The sequence below is a fragment of the Petaurus breviceps genome, unplaced genomic scaffold (genome assembly GCF_028583685.1).
Source record: "Petaurus breviceps papuanus isolate PSGF00001 unplaced genomic scaffold, PetGlider_PUasm1.0 184, whole genome shotgun sequence".
Taxonomy (NCBI): domain Eukaryota; kingdom Metazoa; phylum Chordata; class Mammalia; order Diprotodontia; family Petauridae; genus Petaurus; species Petaurus breviceps.
In genome coordinates, this window is record NW_027185793.1 from 16,314,438 (window position 1) to 16,335,301 (window position 20,864).

At 39.0% G+C, this 20,864-nt stretch overlaps 1 protein-coding gene across 1 annotated transcript in view; it reads left to right on the top strand.

Moving 5' to 3' along the window:
• MEGF10 (multiple EGF like domains 10) overlaps positions 1 to 20,864 on the top strand; it is a 165,693-nt gene that overhangs the window by 92,171 nt on the left and 52,658 nt on the right. The window contains exons 9-11 of the mRNA XM_069088175.1: positions 9,252 to 9,464; positions 17,087 to 17,261; positions 19,438 to 19,558. Of these exons, the coding sequence (XP_068944276.1) occupies positions 9,252 to 9,464; positions 17,087 to 17,261; positions 19,438 to 19,558 (509 nt within the window). The remainder of the gene's footprint in view (positions 1 to 9,251; positions 9,465 to 17,086; positions 17,262 to 19,437; positions 19,559 to 20,864) is intronic.

A 20,864-nucleotide genomic window follows, 5' to 3' on the forward strand; every position in this document is an offset into this window, starting at 1 on the left:
TTTCTTTCTTTCTTTCTTTCTTTCTTTCTTTCTTTCTTTCTTTCTTTTTTGGTTTTTGGAGTGGGGAATGCAGGGAAATTGGGGTAAAGCGACTTGCCCAAGGTCACATGGCTAGTTTTGTGTTAAGTGTCTGAGGCTGAATTTGAACTCAGGTCCTCCTGACTGCACGGCTGGTGTTCTATTCACTGTGCCACCTAGCCGCCGCCTGATAGAGCTGCTTCTTAAGATATAAATATATGAATGAACATATTTGGACCCCAGGGTTTGAAAATTATTTCCCCAGTGAGAAACTATCCTGAAATGTTTGGAATTTACATTGTAACTTACTTCACCACAAAGTTAATTCCAGTTTGCCAGACTGGAATTCCCTGCCATTAAAATGCATATTTATTTTAAAAATAATATTAAAAATATTTTAAAATATCTTCACAAACTTATACCCTCACCTAACAGTACCTCTCAGTTTTTTTTTTTTACCTTCCCACCTCATAGACGCAACTCATATTTATTGCCATTTAATGAATAAATGAATTACCATGTGTCTGTTTCATGTAGTTTTATGAAATCTTGTGTGATTCTAACCATACAAAAGACACTGGTAAATTTAAAAGGTGGATTTTTTTAGTATTAATAATTGTATTTATATATTTTTAAACACTTGATATTAAAACTTTGAATTAAAGATTCATTGCCTTCCTCGCTTGTCACCCAAACTTACTGGGAAGATAAGCAATTCTGTATAGGTTGTACATGTGTAGCTATGCAAAACATTACCATAGTAGATATATTGTAAAAGACTGACTATATTTCCCTCCCTCCTATCCCACCCCCCACTTGTTCTATTCTCTGCTTTGATCCTGTTCCTTTTCAAAAGTAGAAACAGGACCTCCGCACGGCTCCAGCTTCCACCTCCCCCAATTCATGTAAAAGGGGACTCTGAACAAACTCTGAAGCTAAAGAACCCACAAAATGACACAGAGAAGCTAACCTCCCGCTGAGGACAGCCCGGCAGGCAGGCAGGAATCATTAAGTGCAGTGCTCTGGGAGCCAAGCCCAGGCCTGCGTGAGCGGGCCCCAGGGCAGGCCTGACCAACCAGCAGCTGGAGGATCTCCAGAACACCAGCAGCTGTGGCCGTTTATAGATTTATCAAAACATAGATGCGAAGGACAAAGTGAGAGGTCAGTGCAGTGTGTACTTTGGGACCATTAGTTGGGAATGCGTTGGCTTCTGCTTCCAGGGTGAGAAGCCATGAGATGTCTTGGCTTAGCCTGCGGCCACGTTGCAGCTTCAGCTCCTGGCCTGCATATTGTAAGGGGACCAAGCAACCAGTCTTAGGAATAATCGCTCTTGCTTTAACCTACTTGGATCTGGATTACAATCTAGGGTGGAGGTCCTGGGGTGTGTGACCAGCTTGCCAGAGCATGTGGAGGCTTCAGAGAGGGCACCCAACTAATACCTCCAGCAATTGAGAAAACCCCAGTGTTTGGGACAAAAGCTCCCCTGTCTTGTGGTAAAAAGCCCAAAAGTCAAGTAATTGAGTGGCAACATGAGCAGGCAAAGGATGCAAACCAAGCAAAGAAATCCAACATTATACTCCTATTTAGGGGACAAAAAGGATCAAAGCATGGAAGAAGAGGAAGACAGTGAAGTCAGAACTCCTGCACCAAAAGCTTCAAAGAAAAATACAGCTGGTTAGAGGCCATAGAGGCAGGCCCAGAAGAAACAGATAAGAGAAGTGGAGGAAAAATTGGGAAGTGAAATGAGAATGATGCAAGAAAATGACAAAATGAGAGTCAACAGCCTGACTGAGGAAACTTACACCTTAAAAAACAAACAAACTCAAATGGGAAAAGAGGCTCAAAAAAGCAATGAGGAGAGGAGTGCCTTAAAAAACCGAATTTGCCAGATGGAAAAAGAATCTCAAAAGCTCACTGAAGAGAATCATCTCCTCAGATTTAGAATGGACCAAATGGAAGCTAGTGCTATTAAGAGAAATGAAGATGCTGTTAAACAGATCCAAACAAATGGAAGACTAGAAGGCAATGTGAAATATCTCATGGGAAAAACCACTGACCTGGAAAATAGATCCAGGAGAGATAATTTAAAAATTATTGGACTATCTGAAATCCATGATCAAAGAAAGAAACTAGAAATCATCCTCCAAGAAATTCTCAAGGAAAATTTCCCTGATGTTTTAGAACGAGAGGGCAAAATAGAGGTGAAAAGAATCCGCCAATCACCTCCTGAAAAAGATCCCAAAAAGAAAACTCCTAGGAATATTATAGCCAGGTTCCAGAATTCCCAGATCAAGGAGAGAATATTACAAGCAGCCAGGAAGAAACAATTTAAATATTGTGGAAACACAATCAGGATAACCCAGGATCTGGCAGCTTCTATACTGAGGGATCGAAGGGACTGGAATATGATATTCCGTAGGGCAGAGGAGCTGGAATTAAAACCAAGAGTCACCTACCCAGCAAAACCATGTATCATGTTTCAGGGGAAAATATGGTCATTCAGTGGAATAGAGGACTTACAAGCATTCTTGATGAAAAATCCTGAGTTGAATAAAAAATTTGACATTCAGATACAAGAAGCAAGAGAAGCATGAGAAGGTAAACAGGGAAAAGAAATCAGAAGCCACTTATCAAAGTTGAACTATTAAAATTCCTACATGGAAAAATTATAATTGTAACTAATGAAACTTTTCTCAGTATGGAAATACTTGAAGGGAATAGAAATATATATATATATATATATATATATATGTACATATACATACATATATGGTTATATCGGAGGGTATACGGATGTATGAATACATATGTAAATGTGTGTATATATATTTACAGGTATACATAGATAGAGGGCACAGGTCCAATTTAATAGGAAGGGATGATACTTAAAAGGTGAAATTAAGAGGTGAGAGAGTAATATAATGAGAGGAGATGGGGAGAGAGAGAATGGGGTAAACTATCTCATATGGAAGAGGCAAGGGAAAATGGTTACAATGGAGGGGAAGAAGAGGAAGGCAAAAGGGAATGGGTCAGCCTTATTCTCATTGAATTTGGCTTGGGGAGGGAATGAAATACACACTAAATTGGATATCTCACCCTCCAGGAGAGTAGTGGGGAAGGGGATGAGAGGGGGGATGATGGAAGGGAGGGCAGGCTGGGGGAGAGGGTAGTTGGAAGCACCCAATTTTGAAAAGGGACCATGTCAAATTAGAGAATAGAACAAGTGGGAGGTGGGATAGGAGGGAGGGAAATATAGTCAGTCTTACATTATATCTACTATGTTAATGTTTTGCAGTAGCTACACAAGTACAACCTGTACTGAACTGCTTACCTTCCCAGTAAGGGTGGGTGACAAGGGAGGAAGGGAATGAATCTGGAATTCAAAGTTTTAAAATTATATATTTATTGGGGTGGCTAGGTGGTGCAGTGAGTAAATTGCTGGCCCTGGAGTCAGGAGGCCGTGAGTTCGGTTCTGGCCTCAGACACTTAACACCCCCACAAAAAAAAAACTAGCCATGTAACCTTGGGCAAGTTACTTAACCCCAATTTCCCTCCAAAACGCAAAAAAAAAATTATATATATATACACTACTATTAATAGTATTTTACATGTAATTGGGAAAGAAGATATATAAGACATACAGGCACTGGGGCATAGAAATCCAGCATGCCCTACTGGAAAAATCGAAGGGGGTATGGGAGAAGATATTGGAGAGAGCAGATTGGAAGAGGGCATATCCTGTGGGATTGGTATTTTGGGGTGGTGGGTAGGGGAAAAACGGGGGGAGAAAATTTGTAACTCAGAATCTGGCAGAAATGAATGATATAAATCAGGAGTTAATAAAGCATTTGAAAAAAGAAAAAACAAAAACAAAAAAAAGTGGGTGCTTCCAATTTCCCTCCCCCCCAGCCTGCCCTCCCTTCCATCATCCTCCTCTCATCCATCTCCCCTCTCATCCCCTTCCCCCCTACTCTCCTATAGGGTGAGATACTCTATTTAGTGTGTATTTCATTCCCTCCCCAAGCCAAATTCAAAGAGAATAAGGCTGACCCACTCCCTTTTGCCTTCCTATTCTTCCCCTCCATTGTCACCATTTTCCCTTGCCTCTTCCATATGAGATAGTTTACCCCAATCTGTCTCTCCCCATCTCCTCTCATTATATTCCTCTCTCACCTCTTAATTTCACCTTTTAAGCATCATCCCTTCCTATTAAATGGGACCTGTGCCCTCTATCTTTGCATACCTGTAAACATATATACACACATTCACATGTGTATTCATATGCCCATATACCCTCCGATATAACCATATATATATATATATATATATATATATATTTCCTTCAAGTATTTTCATACTGAGAAAAGTTTCATTAGTTACAATTATGGTTTTTCCATGTAGGAATGTAAATAATTCAACTTTGATAAGTTCCTTATGATTTCTTTTCCCTGTTTACCTTTTCAAGCTTCTCTTGCTTCTTGTATCTGAATGTCAAATTTTCTGTTCAACTCTGGTTTTTTTCAGCAAGAATGCTTGAAAGTCCTCTATTCCACTGAATGACCATAATTTCCCCTGAAACATGATACTCAGTTTTGCTGGGTAGGTGACTCTTGGTTTTAATCCCAGCTCCTTTGCCCTCCAGAATATCATATTCTAAGCCTTTCGATCCCTCAATATATAAGCTGCCATGTCCTGGGTTATCCTGATTGTGTTTCCACAATATTCAAGTTGTTTCTTCCTGGCTGCTTGTAATATTCTCTCCTTGATCTGGGAATTCTGGATCCCGGCTATAATATTCCTAGGAGTTTTCTTTTTGGGATCTTTTTCAGGAGATGTGATCAATAGATTCTTTCAACCTCTATTTTGCCCTCTCGTTCTAAGACATCAGGGCAGTTTTCCTTGAGAATTTCTTGGAGGATGATTTCTAGGTTCTTTATTTGATTATGGCTTTCAGGTAGTCCAATAATTTTTAAATTATCTCTCCTGGATCTATTTTCCAGGTCAGTGGTTTTTCCCATGAGATATTGCACATTGCCTTCTATTCTTCCATTTGTTTGTATCTGTTTAACAGCATTTTCATTTCTCTTAATGGCACTAGCTTCCATTTGCTCCAATCTAATTCTGAAGAAATGATTGTCTTCAGTGAGCTTTTGAGATTCTTTTTCCATCTGGCAAATTTGGCTTTTTAAGGCATTCTTTTCCTCAATGCCCTTTTGAGCCTCTTTTGCCATTTGAGTTAATCTATTTTTTAAGGTATTATTTTCCTCAGTCAGACTGTTGACTCTCATTTCACAATTTTCTTGCATTGTTCTCATTTCTCTTCCCAATTTTTCCTCCACTTCTTTTATTTGCTTCTTAAGGTCCTCTATGGCCTGTAACCAGCTAATATTTTTCTTTGCAGCTTTTGGTGCATGTGTTCTGACTTCATTGTCTTCCTCCTGTTCCATGCTTTCATCCTTTTTGTCCCCCAAATAGGAGTCTAATGTTGGATTGCTTTGCTTGGTTTGCTTCCTTTGCCTACTCATGTTGCCACTCAATTACTTGACTTTTCGGCTTTTTGCCACAGTAGTACTCTGCCACCAGACAGGGGAGCTTTGTACCAAACACTGTGGTTTTCTCAGCTGCCAAAGGTATTACTTGGGTGCCCTTGCTGAAGCCTCCACATGCTCTGGCAAGCTGGTCACACACCCCAGGACCTCTATCCTAGACTTCAGTACAGATCCAAGCAGGTTAAAGTAAGAGCAATTACCCCTCAAACTGGTCGCTTGGTCCCCCTACAGCCTGCAGGCCAGGAGCTGAAGCTGCCATGTTGGGGCAGCTGCATGGCCGTGGTCCTCAGCGGCTTCTTGCCCCAGGGGAGGAGGGACGCACTCCCAACTACTGGATCCCAGAATCCACACTGCACTGACCTCTCACTTTGTCCTTTGCATCTATGTGTTGATAATTCTGGAAACAACCACAGCTGCTGGTGATCTGGAGTCCCTCCAGCCGGTGGTTGCTCAGGCCCGCCCTGGGGCTAAGACCTCAGTGTGGGGCTGTGCTTGGCTCCCAGAGCACTGCGCTGGCCAATTCCTGCTGGCCTGCTGGGCTGTCCTCAGCTGGAGGCTAGCTTCTTTGTATCATTTTGTGTGTTCTGTAGCTCCAACGTTTGTTCAGAGTCCCCTTTCACATGAATTGGGGGAGGTAGAAGCCGGAGTTTCGCGGAAGTCCTCTTTCTACTCTGCTATCTTCAAAAGATGGATTTTTAAAGGATAACAAATTTGAAGGAAATTCTTCAGCTTTCCCAGGGAAATTCCCTTTTCTTTTATAAAATATAATCTATGATTTTGTTATTTTAATAAATTTTTTAAAATGATATATGCTGTTTTGTGTATCTAAATTTGTTGTGGATTGTCGATTTCCATTTTTCTAATAGGGAAGTACCTAATTCACCCCATTACCCATATATAAATCTTTTAGTCTAACAGTGAATTTTTCACTCTATATTTTGAAGAAAATCGAACATTTAATTTAAGTTATGGATGAGCATTTTTAGAACTTAACATTTTAAAAGAGGGACCCTTTTTCTTAATCTATCAAAGATTTAATGACTTAGTCCAGTTTATTTTTTTCCAGCTGAATACTCTTTTGAAAGAGGAATATGGAGTCACCTGCAATTGTAATGTCTTTAAAGCTAGTGCTGAAGGCAGGTAGGACAGTTTAACAACCTGCCTGCCTACAGTTTCATGCCTTTAGACCTTGGGAAGTAAAGAATATGAAAAATGTAGAGGTTTTTTTCATGAACAGGGTTGAAAAGAAGCAAAAATGTTAGATTTTTAGCCTGTTTCTTTCCTTTTGGGTTACTAGATTAAAAGTGCCAAATAAAAACTAGCAAATTATAGGGAATTGCTGACTGGTTTTCATACTCTAGAGCAGACCTCATTTTCTTTAGAAAACTTCTGTAACCACTGGTCTTCATCCAGTTTTAGCTTCCTAATCTCTGGTTAAAGTACCACTAGTTTGTGTTATAAATGGCCAAAAAATCCCTTTTATTGATAGGGAGTTAAGAAACATCTATAAATTCTTATCCTTTTTCCCTTAGCATGTCATGTGCAGGAGAAAGTTAATAATAGTTATGTCTATAAATAAGTAAAATAAATAAATAAATACATTTTGACCACAGTAAAAGCTTCAAAGATCAGAATCTTTTATATTTCAAACAAATAAGAGAAATGGAAAGGGAGGCAAAATGAGTCAGATTACAACTTATTTATGTAAGCAATGAATGAACTATTTTCCCTCTCTAGGTTTTGTGAAATGTTTATAATACCAACTTGGATTGGACTTCTTCCCCTCGTTTTTATCAGTTATGAAATCTATGTGTATCATTGCTCAACAGAAAGGTGAAATGACATTGGAATAAAGTACAGTAGTCCTTTTACATAGATCAAATTTTAAAATTTACTTTTTAATGCTTAATTCTCAAGTTTTATTACCTCACCCACAATTGTCCTGTTATTTATAATAAACAGTCATTAAATATACTCAGACTTATAGAAAATGTCTTTTGCCCCACCCATTTGGTATTTTAGCATGCTTGATTTCTTTCTTATTTTCTGTTCTTTTCCTTATTATCTTATTACTAGTTGCCTCAAAAGAAATTTGAAAAACTAAATTCTGGCCTACATCTCCAACTTGGAATTTAGTTTTAACTTAGTCTCATAGAAGTGTTTGCCGTAGTCACAATTTGTACCTTATTTGTGCTGGGCACTGTATTGGAGGAACATCTTGTTTTCTTTCTCTCACACACATTCTTGGGAAGAAAGTCCCTTTTCCATTACACACAACTACAGTCTTCACACCTAGCCAAGAAATAAATGGGGCAGTGATGAGATCTATTAGCACTTTACCTGGAGAGACGATTACAGTTTGTCCTCCAGCATGGTCCATACTGCCAGTCTTACTTCCCTCCTCCTGCTGCTCAGCAACACATTTTTCTACCTTAGTCACCTTCACCAGAGCATGTCCTTCTTTTGGGGCATATTTGCAACACTAATTTTTTAAATTGCAAAAAATAATTTGGGTCTCAGAGGAGATCAAATATATTAAATTTGCGTTCTGTTTTTCTTGTGCCACTTGGCTGCCCTTTTCTTAAAGGCAAGTAATATCCCCATTTGCCAAATGTAATGTTTTTGAAAGTTCCAAACTTTTCTGCCCTGGCAAAATTTGTCCTGCAAGTTGACCCTAAAGTGTCAGTACAAAGTCTTAGCAGAGAACCTACATTTCTTTTTATTTTATTCATTCATTTATTTATTTATTTAAAAAGCAATCGGGGTTCAGTAACTTGCTTGAGGTTACACGACCAGTTATTTCTGGGTGTGGTGCTGAATATCTGAGCCCGGATTTGATCCAGGTCATCCCAACACTGGAGCCGGTGCTCTTACTCACTGAGTCACCTGGCCGACCCTAAGCAATTGGGGTTAAGTAACTTGCTCAAGGTTACACGGCCAGGCGTTTCTGGGTGGGTGCTGAGTGTCTGAGCCCGGGATTCGATCTCCAGGTCTTCTCAACACTGGAGCTGGTGCTCTTACTCGCTGTGCTACCTGGCTGCCCCTCAAACCTACATTTCTTAAGGGGACTAGTTGTTCCTTAAGCTTATTGTTCAAAATTAAAATATAAAATTCTATATAATAATTCACCATGGCTTAATTTGAAGATCAAACATGGGAAAGGGATTCAGGAATATTGAGAATTAGTTTCACAGTCACTAAAAATGCTTCTATTGGCAGTGGGAAATTAAATTAGGATGTTTTCAATCTTTTAGGTTCCATATTGGGAAAGTGGTGCTAATTTTTGGTCAGTTTTCTTTGCCCTTCTCTGGGCAACTGGAAGATACAATATCTGTGTGACTCCTGATGCCTTTATGAGTTCTTCATTATTCTCTAGTAGGTGCTACAAAGATGTTTCTCTTATATTGTCTTTTTGGTTCCCTTTCCTTTCTCTTGACAGCATGGTACTTCTGTTGTAATCAAAATATAAAGGCAGAATAAATGATAATTTTCATATGAATAACCAGAAAAATTCTAAATTTTTAAAAAATTTAGTAGGCAATTATAAAATATATGCAAAATCTAAATAATCTGTTATAATTTAGATATAATTTCCCTATCAGCGATGCTTTAAACTTATTATTCATTTTATGGCAATAATATATCCAGTTCTCTCAATTCCATTTCTTTCTCTCTGCCCAATAGATGCCAGGATGAGTGCCCAGTTGGGACATTTGGAATGCAATGTGCTCAGATTTGCCAGTGCATGAATGGTGGGAAGTGTTACCACATCAGTGGGGCCTGTCTCTGTGAACCTGGCTACACTGGAGAGTACTGTGAGGCAAGACTGTGTAATGATGGGGTCTATGGCATCAAATGTGACAGAAAATGTCCCTGTCATCTGAAGACTACCCATAGGTAAGTTCGGCCTTTGGCATGTTTCTTCTCTTAGAAAGTTTTCATCTCTGCTGTTCTTTATTCTATAGGGGATGTCTTAGGGATTACTCTTCTCCCGAGAGATTTCTCATAGTGGACTGTGGAAAATGGGATTCTAAGTAGTAAGCACCAAGTGAATTTTCTACTTCAATTCATTACCAACAAAGCTAAAAAATCAAAAGCGTTGAAATGCTCAAAGCTGATCAGTGCTTCCCTGACGGGTGATAAAGTATTATCTTTTAGTCACCATGGGAGGAACTGAATATGTTAGCCAGTTAAAAAACTCATTAGAGAATAGTTACAAGAAAATTCCTTGAGACTCATGGATAGAGTGAGGAGTTAAGCTAAGTTAATGCATAAAAATATCATTAAATGACTTGTTGAAAAATATTTTGCTTCATAGTAAATCTGTTGAAAACATGATCTAAAGAGTTTCCCTCATTTGGCAATGTCCTCTAATACCAAGAATACTATTAAAAAATTTGTGAAAGTACCTCAAATATCAGTGTCTAATATTCTTTTTTTTTTTTGAGGGGCAATTTCGGTTAAGTGACTTGTCCAAGGTCACATGGCTAGTTTTGTGTTAAGTGCCTGAGGCCAGATTTGAACTCAGATCCTCCTGACTCCAGGGCCGGTTCTCTATTCACTGTACCACCTAGCTGCCCCAAGTGTGTAATATTCTTAAAATACATATGTGCAACATGGAAGTAGGAGAGAGAGAGAGAGAGAGAGAGAGAGACAAAGGGGAAGAGAAGAGAAGGGAAGGGAAGGGAAGGGAAGGGAAGGGAAGGGAAGGGAAGGGAAGGGAAGGGAAGGGAAGGGAAAGGAAGGGAAGAACAAGCTGGGCAGGGCAGGACAAGAGAGTTCTCCATACAAGACATGGAATACTATGTGATGTGTGAAATCTGTCTCTTCATATGCAACAGGACATTGTGATAGGGATTCATGTAAAGTAATGACTAAGATAAGGGGGATAGAAATGCACTAAGGCAATTCCTTCTCTTCTCTTTTCTTCCTAGGCTTTTGACTCATTAACAATAGTCTAGGGAAAATGTTTGGTAAGTGAGGAGCCCAGGAGTGCACCACTATGATATTCCAGAAGGACACACCTATCTTCATCAAATAACTCAATACTTATTTAGGAAACAAAGTCTATAATTGTTCCTAATCTCTCTCTGCTTATCCTCTTGGGCTGGCTAAGGAATATTATGGCAAATACATTCTACTGGGTTAGTAACTTCCTAGAGGAGAAATCATTGCTTAGCTGTTCATCCACCCCCATCTGCCTCTGTACTGATTGAGTCTACTACATTATCCAGAATGCATTTGCTCCTAACTTCTGTCAACCAAATAACAACATACCTCAAAGTTGTCATACTAATTTATTTTTTCTGTCTGTGAGATAGGCATTAGCAAGATGGGACAGACTAAAAGCAGAGAGGGAGGGGAAGCAGGAAATGATGACCGGCATAATTCATCAGAAATAATTTCAGCCACTGCAAAATGCTTCTAACTGCAAAAATATGGGAAGGATTTAGACCCTCTCTATTGCCTTCATGGGGAGGAGAAAAGGGAATTTCAGATGGATTACTCGGTCACCAGATGTGAGGGAAGGAGATCTAAGGGGTAAAGATCTCAACAATCATAGCTTACTCTCCTACAGTCTGCCAGCATGATCATAGGCCTGTTTGCCAAGGAGGTGGTTGCAATGAGGCTCTAAATAGAAGCTGTCATAATCTTTGTAGAGTGGAGAACAGAGAAGAGAGGCTTGACTAGATGGTACCCATCTCAAAAATAGCTGACCCCCAACACCTCCCCCCTTGAACTAAGATCCTTTGCTAATAATCCCAGAAGCCCCTATCCTGTCCGTGATCTCAGATCAATAGAATCCTAGGAAAGTATGCTTATTGTTACCCTGATACAAGGCCAGATTCCCAGACATGATTATGTTTTTCCCTTGGTCCCAGAAATGCTATCATCCCCTGCAAAAGTCAGCCAGAATCTATGACAGACATACATGGATATATGTATATGTATGAATATACACACAAATATATACATATCAATCAGTAGCTTATTAAGCAATTACTATGTTCCAGGCACTATGCCTAAGTAAGTAGTGGGATTACAAAAAGAGGCAAAAGATAGTCCCTGCCCTAAAGGGTCTTATAATCTAGTGGGGGAAACAAATTGCAAACAAATATATGCAAAGCAAACTATATATAGGATAAATAGGCAATAATTAACGAAAGGAAGGCACTAGAATTAGTAAGGGTTAGGGAAAGCTAATAAGGGAAGGAAATTTAGTTGGGACTTAAAGGAAGCTAGAATGCTGTGCTCGAAGGCCCAGGCTACATAAGTATAAGATGACAACATCTCTATCCTCTCCAAAGCAGTTTCCTCTGTTTTTAGAAACTCATTGGTTTCAGCATTTTTACTTTTCCCTGTTTTGGGTTATGGTTTATTTGTTTTTCTTCTAAGGTCATTATTTCGGTGTAATTTTGGTTTTCCTTGATATACTTTAGTACATATTTTGTAAAAGTCGAAAATATATTACTTTTAAATTTTATTCAATACATGCTTCTGAAAAAATGTGTAATAGATATGTTTCTATCCATATTAGAAAGCCCTATGTATATATTTTCGTGGTTCCCTTCTATATGTCTAATAATAAATCACAAAGCCAGTATCCGTATACATATAAGCTAAACACTTTCTGCAACATGCTTATGCCAGATATGTGCCAGATAGATCTGATTTAGGCAGAGCCAAGGTGTCAGAGTTGTAGGAACTAATATGCCAAGTCCCCTTCCACAAAGTTTCTCTAAACAGATCTTAAAAACCAGATCAGATCTTAATGGGAAATCCAGAAGAAGTCACAGTGAGTCATCATTTCTCCAATCTACTTCAACAAAGGGAAAGAGACAAGGAGGACTGTGAACACTGGGGATGGGATCAATCCAGCAGTGTACCACATGCTGGCACTCAGTGCCCAGGAAGAGGCTATGTACCAAGGAAATAGAAGCTCCCAGACCTATACCAGGGCTCCACCAGACTCATACCTGCTCACTGTTAGAGGGCCAGGTATCAGCTGGCAACTCTGTTTCCCACAATCCAATTCCATATCACAGACCCAGCTAGTAGCAACAGCAGTGGTGTGACTCAGACCCCAGGCACAGATCAGGGTCTCATTTCCAGCATCTAGCCCAGTCTGGAGAGGAATAATCAGGGCAGAAATTTGATTCCAAAGGAAAGCCTACAGTTCTGCCACTCTGAACCAAAAGTTTTCCAGCTGACTTACAGGGACTGAATCTGGAGGCAATCTGATTTTGCCCAGCCCCAGACCCATGTCAGGAACTTTCTTAACTCATATCAGAGGAACAGTAGTCAGATTTTTTTTTTTTTTTGCCCTGCATGCGAACACTTTGAGAGCACTCAAGGCTTGCAGGTCCCCACTCTGTCCCTGAGATGCTGGAAGAACACAACACTCAATACCCCAAGAAAGCATCAGCAGGACAAGTCCAGACCTTCCCTCCTGAAGTGCCACAGAGCCCAGCCATAACATTAAGTCCAAAGTCAGGAAGTAAGCTGACAGAATGAACAAATAAAAAAAGAATTCTGCCATAAAAAGGTATTATGCAGGAAAGCTCAACACACACACACACACACACACACACACACACACACACACGTACATATAACATTCTACTCACCTTCTTTTAAAGTTTATAACAGGAAACTTAATACTTTGAGGAATCTTAAAATTAATAAAATCAATAAAAATTAATAACACGAAACTTTAAATTTTATTGTGTAAGTGTACCAAAAACTAAGGATTACACTTTAATTTCTTATTATAACCAATTTGAGGAGGAGAGAAAAAGAGGATAGAGAAAGACATGGAGAAGAAAAAAGGGTGGTAAGAAGATATATACAAAAGGAGAGGCAATGAGAGGGGGACAAATAGAGGTATTTTATATAGACAATATTAATTTTTTAATAAATTATTAAAATAATAAAAATTAATTAATAGACAAAAAGAGATATTTTAGAAAACTATGTAGCAAGAAAGAGAGAAAGAAAGAAAAATGAAGAATGTTGAGTAGATCTCTTTTAGGTAAATAGTACAGATAGCACCATACCATTCACATGGGCTATTAAAGTTAATTAGCTGATTAACCATTAGTTCACAGCTCTTTCTCTGCCTTAACATTCATACCTGAGAGTCTGCATCCTGGAGCAGAACACATCAGCATATTGTAAATTTTCCCCTGTACTGCTGTAGCAAAATAATAATAATAACAAAAATTAAAATCAGGAGATCTATGCAATTTAAATTTTGTCTCTTAAAACTGTTGTAGTTGGGGCGGCTAGGTGGCGCAGTGAATAGAGCACTGGCTCTGGAGTCAGGAGGACCTGGGTTCAAATTTGGCCTCAGATACTTAACACAAAAACTAGCTGTGTGACCTTGGGCAAGTCACTTAACCCCAATTGCCCTCCCAAAAGCAAAAAAAAAAAACTGTTGTAGTTTCTTACAGATCATTTGTTCTCTTTCGATCTTAGTTCACCCATCTATAAAATGAGAGGTCTGATATCAGTGCTATCTTTCAACTCTAAATCTATGTGCTAATACTATGATTCTAAAAGGGGAGATAGTTAATTTTTAAGTGTCACTCAGAAGGATTTTTTTTAAAATGTCTTTTTTTGTAATATCACCTCAGTGTCCCTCCCTTCCTCTCAAAGAGCAGTCCTGCCTTATAAAAGTAATTTTTTTTAAATACAGAAAAAAGAAAGAGGAGAAACTCAACATAACTAATTAATACAGTGAAAAAGTCTGATTACACATGCAATATACAATACTTCTGAAGCTCCTGCAAAGCAGTAACTTGAGAGTGTTTTCCTATATGTCTTCTTTTGAGATGTGATTGTTCTTTGCCATTTTGTAACATTCACTTTTGATGTATGTATGTATAGTTTTTCTCATTTACATTATTATGGTGATTCTGTATATTGTTTACTTGGCTCTACTTAAATTCTGCATCACTTTTTGTAGATCCTTTCTAAGCTTCGCTGTATTCAATTTGTTCATCATCTCTTATAGCAAGCTTCCATTACATTCCTATACCAAAATTCATGTAGCCATTCTTCTCCAGTTAATAGGCATCTGCTTTTATCTAATTCTTTGCTATCACGAAAAATTCTGCTATAAATATTTTGGTGTATATGGAGACTTTTTTCTTATCAGTGGCCTCCTTGTCAGTAATGGAATCAGAGTCCAAGGATGTGGATTTTTAGTCACTTTATTTGCATAATTTCAAATTACTTTTTATTTATCGTTTAATTTTAACTTGCTTATTATACCCGCAGGGAGACTTGCCTATCCTCTGTGCATGCCCAGATATCAGAGCAAGCCATCTATACTGATTCACAGCTCTACCAACAATGCTCTAGTGTGCATGTCTTCCCACAATCCCTCCAACATTGACTATTGAAATCTTTTGTCCTCTTTGCCAATTTGCTGGGTTTGAGATGAGACCTCAGGGTTGTTTTGATTTATGCTTCTCTTATTTTTAGTGATTTGGAGCATTATTTCATATGGTCGTTAATACTTTACAAATTTTGTCTTTAGAATGGTTTATATACATATCCTTTGACTACTTATCTCTTGAAAAATGGCTACCGATCATAAAATATATGTCTATTTATAGATATGTCTCTCTCTATAAACATATATATATACACATATATGTATATTTGCTAATTATTTATATATCTTAAGATATCAAGCCCATATCAGAGAAATTTGATAAAAAGATTTTTTTCCATTCAACCACTTTCTCTTCTTATCCTAGGTACAATAAATTTAATCTGTGCAGAAGCTTTTCAGTTCCTTGAATCAAAGGATCTATTTTTATCTTTTGTAATTGCCTCTATATCTTCTTTGTTTAAAAATATATCTCCTACTCATAGATGTGAGAAGTATATTGTTTGTTTCTCTGGTAATTTTTATTGTATAATAGTTAATCTTAAGGATACAAATTCATTTGGCATGTACTGTGGATTGTGATGTCTTGTTATTTTTTCCCTGGAACAGAGAAGGTTTTAATTTAATCAGGTTCTTTTTTTTTTAAACATTATCTATGTTTTATTATATTTTCTTTTTTTTTTACTTTATCAAATGCTTTATCAACTTCTAGTTTACATCATTCATTTCTGCAAGATTTTGAGTTACAAATTTTCTCCCCATTTCCCCCCTACCCACCACCCCAAAATAGTGGTTGCACTGGATATCCCCTCCTCCAATCTGCTTTCTCCCATATCTTCCCCCATACCCCCTCCGACTTTCCAGTAGGGCACGGTGGATCTCTATGCCCTAGTGCCCGTATATCTTATTTCCCAGTTACATGTAACATAATATTAATAATAGTATATATATATATATATATATATGTATTTTTTTTAAACATTTGATTTTAAAACTTTGAATTCCAGATTCATTCCCTTCCTCCCTTGTCACCCACACTTACTGGGAAGATAAGCTATTCAATATAGGTTGTACAAGTGTAGCTATGCAAAACATTTCCATAGTGTATATATTGTAAAAGACTGACTATATTTCCCTCCCTCCTATCTAATCAGGTTCTTTAACCCATCTTAATTCCTCCATTTGGGAAAAAGTACCTATTCAAATAAGAGATTTTGTGGTAAATCAGTATCTAAACTAGGAAAGAAAAAGGAGTGAACACATATACAAAATGACATATCCAAATGAGATTTATTAATGGACTTTTTATAGCCCCTTGAGCCTCAGGAGATCTGGAGATGGTGAATGCCTCTAGTTTTCACGTCTGCTTCTTGAGGTGGGCTTCTCTTAGTTGCTTGAGTGACAGATCAGCTCTTGGGAAAGCTGCTTGCTTTTCCTTATACATCTCTGACCTCCTATGTCTAGAATCTTCATCCTCTTCACCTCCAGCTCTTGGAATCTCAAACTCCTCTCATGGATTAGCTATGATATCCCCTCTAACACGAGGCCCCTTAATAACAGGATTTATTCTATGAAGTTTGGATTCAGTCCGTCTCTAGCACTTGAGGACCGAGAGGGCCACATGTGGCTTCAAGGTCACAGGATTTTCCCCCCCCACCCCACCTATACCCTACAACATACTCTTTGATCCAGTGACACTAGCCTCCTTGAGGTTCCATGAACAATGTCCTCCATCTCTCAGCTATGGGAATTTTCTCTATGTCACCCATCCTTGGAATGCTCTCCTTCCTCATCTCTACCTCCAAGGTTCTCTGGCTTTTTTTAAGTCCCATCTTAAATCCTACCTTCTATAGGAAGCCTTTTCCAATCCCTCTTACTTCTGTCTATTAATTGTTTGCTATTCTTCTTGCATAGATCTTGTTTGTACAGATTTGTCTACTTGTTGTCTCCCCCATTAGATTGCAAGCTCCTTGAAGGTAGGATTGTCTTTTGACTTTCTTTGTATTCCCAGTGCTTAGCATAGGGCCTGATATGTGGTAGGCACTTATTAAATGCTTATTGACTGACTAATAGCATATTTACTCCAGAGTTACTTGTTCCTTTTACTCGTTTCTCTCAGCTGTCATCCAGTTTCTGGAGAATGTTCTTGCAAACCAGGCTGGTCTGGACTCTACTGCAATGAGACCTGTGCTCCTGGATTCTATGGGGAATCCTGTCAACAACTGTGCAACTGTCAGAATGGTGCTGACTGTGACAGTGTGACGGGGAAATGCTTCTGTGCCCCTGGATTTAAGGTAAATTATTTTGACTTTGGCTTGAGTCAGGGAGATCTAACAAGGTAAAGTTTAAAGGAGGAAAGAGTTGAAGTCTGGAGACTATGGAAGGTAGCATCTTCATGAAAATTGCCACAATAAATCAATTTTCCAGAAACTATTAGCCTTCTGAAAGAGAAGCAGCCTAGCATAGTGACTGACTAGAGAATTGGCCAGAAAGACTTGGGTACAAGACCTATCTCTAAAAAATACTGGCAGCCTGACCCTTGGCAAGTCACTTAAATTCCCAGTGCTCTATCTAGGCAACTCTCTAAGTTGCAGAAAAGTTTCTGACCTTCATTGATAGAGGGAGTTTCCTCACCTGAGAGTTCCCTATATCAATGACAGGTCTGGTCCCTAACTCTGTGAGAGAGAGACAGGGGAAGGATAAACACTAATGTAATTATAAATATTTATTATTGAATAGTAAACAGAAAGTCTGATTTTATAAAAAGAAAATATATAGGGGTGGCCAGGTGGCGCAGTGAGTAAGAGCACCAGCCCCAGTGTCAGGATGACTTGGGGATTGAATCCAGGCTCAGATACTTAGCACCACACTCAGAACTAACTGGCTGTGTAACCTTGAGCAAGTTACTTAACCCCAATTGCTAAAAATATATATATATATACTAAAGCAAATTTGAAGACTTATTACTTGTTACTTATTCTTCTTATCTTTATTTAAACAGTTGACAAAGTATATTTTTGGAGAATCTGAGCTATTTCCATATTAAATTCACTATCTTAAAGATAAATAAACCATAGCATGAAGAGTTTACATCTTTCAAGCATATGTATAGTGAATCAAAGAGGTGGGAAGGCTAATAGTGGTTTAATCTTGCTTGTTCAACAACTTAAAGGCAGTGCTACATTTGAGTTATTCCAGGTCTTTCCTCTTTTTTTTTTTTTAAAGCAATCAGGGTTAAGTAACTTGCTCAAGGTTACACGGCCAGTTATTTCTGGGTGTGGTGCTAAGTATCTGAGCCCAGATTCGATCCCCAGGTCACCCCGACACTGGAGCTGGTGATATTACTCGCTGTGCTACCTGGCCACCCCGATCTTTCCTCTTTTTAAAGACTGTAAAAGAAGACAATTTCACAGCTTTATTTCAAAATTTATCCTTGTGTTTAACAACATTTAGATGTCAAGAGATTAATCTTTATATGCGTCCTAAGCCCTTGGAAAAGCACCATGGCATAATACAGATATCCTGGACTTGAAGCTAGGAGAGATCTGGGTTTGTATTCTGGCTCTGACATTTAATTACTAGCCTTGGCAAATAGCTTGACTTCTCCTGAGCCTGCCTTCTCTAGAAAATGGGGATGTATTCTACTTACCTCATGGGGTTACTATAAGGAAAGTACTTAGTAAATTTAAGTCATTATATAAATTGAAGATATTTATATAAATGTGAGGCCACCATTCATATATGAAAGCCTGTCATTCGTCACTATTACTTAACAAATCACCTCTCACTCTTATGTTCTCTAAACTCCTTTTTTTTTTTCTTTTTGGAGGGAGGGCAATTGGGGTTAAGTGACTTGCCCAAGGTCACATGGCTAGTAAGTGTTCATCATCTGAGGCCAGATTTGAACTCAGGTCCTCCTGACTCCAGGGCCAGTGCTCTATTCACTGCATCACCTAACCACCCCTATTCTCTAAACTCAAAGAAAAAAATGTAGACCCTCAAATATTCACCTAATTATATTATTTCACTGGCAAGGAAGGTGGAACACTATCATTTAAGATAATATTAATATTTATTTGCTCTGTTAAATGTATAGTGATATTCCAAATCTACAATCTACATTGTCTCTTTTTAGTCATGATAAAAACTTTTACTGTTGATTAGGCAATATGATCCCCCCTATAAAAACTATACAAAACTAATTTTATAAGTTACCTAGCAACATGGGCTACACGACCCTGTATCCCAGACCAGGGTAGAGCCAATGCCAGGTTAGATCATATTAAAGTCTATATTTAACAAAGCATATACTGGTGAGAGTGTAACAACACTTCTGAAGAAATTCATTGGCCAGTGGCACTACAAAGGTTGAAGGTAAGGACTTTAGAATTCTGTATTCCAGAACTCACACTGAACACAATTAAGACATGTTTTCATTATTCGTGTTTCTTTTTGTTTGTGCTTTTCTAGGATGCTATTTGTTCCACTCCTTGTCCTCTAGGAACATATGGGGTAAACTGTTCTTCTCGGTGCAACTGCAAAAATGATGCCACTTGTTCTCCAGTTGATGGTTCTTGTACCTGCAAAGCAGGTAAGAAGGTCAGAATGGCGCCGTATATGAGCCTGCAAGGAAGAAAATATAATATAAAGTTATATGAGCAGCAAAGTAATAGAAGAAGCATAGCACTGAAGTATTAGTTCCAAATTTTCTACTAATTAACTGTGACCATAAGTCTCATTAACTCTCTAGGCCACAGGTTTCCTCTTCTATAAAATGAAGGGATTTGGAGTAGATGAGCTCAGCAGTCTCTTCCAATCTGAAAATACTGTGATTTTATCAACTTTGGAAGAAATGCATCTCTGTTGATGCATTGTTAGCCCAACTCAGACCTAAAACTTATGGTAGAGTCACTATAAGAAATGCTTTGCACAAAGCCCATTTTGTGGGAGAGTACTCACTTATCTATAGGTGTGATTGATTGTGCTTTAAGAATAAAAATTTGGGGGGCGGAGTCAAGATGGCGGAGTAGAAGCATGACCTTCAAGCATCTCCGGCTTCCACCTTCCCCAATCAATGTAAAAAGGGGACTCTGAACAAACTTTATTGCTGCAGAACCCACAAAATGACACAGAGAAGCTAACCTCCGGCTGAGGACAGCCCGGCAGGCCCGCAGGAATCAGCCAGCTGGCTCTGGGAGCCGGCCCAGGCCCCGTGGGTTTTAGCCCCAGGGCGGGTCTGACCAGCCGCTGGCCAGAGGGACTCCAGATCAGCAGCACCTGTGGTGTTTCCAGAATTATCAACACATAGATGCAAAGGACAAAGTGAGAAGACATTGCAGTCTACACTTTGGGACCCAGTAAGTGGGAGTACATGGCTTTTGCCCACGGGGCGAGAAGCCACTAAGACCCCAGCACAGCCAGTGCCACGTTGAGGCTTCAGCTCCTTGCCTGCAGAGTGTAGGGGTACTAAGCAACCAGTCTGAGGGGTAATCACTCTTGCTTTAAGCTGCTTGGATCTGGATTGCAGTTTAGGGTGGAGGTCCTGGGGTGTGTGACCAGCTTGCCAGAGTGTGTGGAAGCCTCAGAGAGGGCACATCTACTATCTCCGGCAGCTGAGCAAACCCCAGCGTTTGGGAGGAAAGCTCCCCTTTCTGATGGCACAGTCCTACTGTGGCAAAAAGCCCAGGGGTCAAGTGACTGAGAGGCGATATGACCAGGCAAAGGAAACAAAGCAGACAGAAGATTCCAACATTAGACTCCTATTTTGGGGACAAAAAGGAGCAAAGCATGGAAAAGGAGGAAGACAGTGAAGTCAGAACTCCTGCACCAAAAGCTTCAAAGGAAAATACGAGCTGGTTACAGGCCTTAGAGGACCTTAAGAAACAGATAAGAGAAGT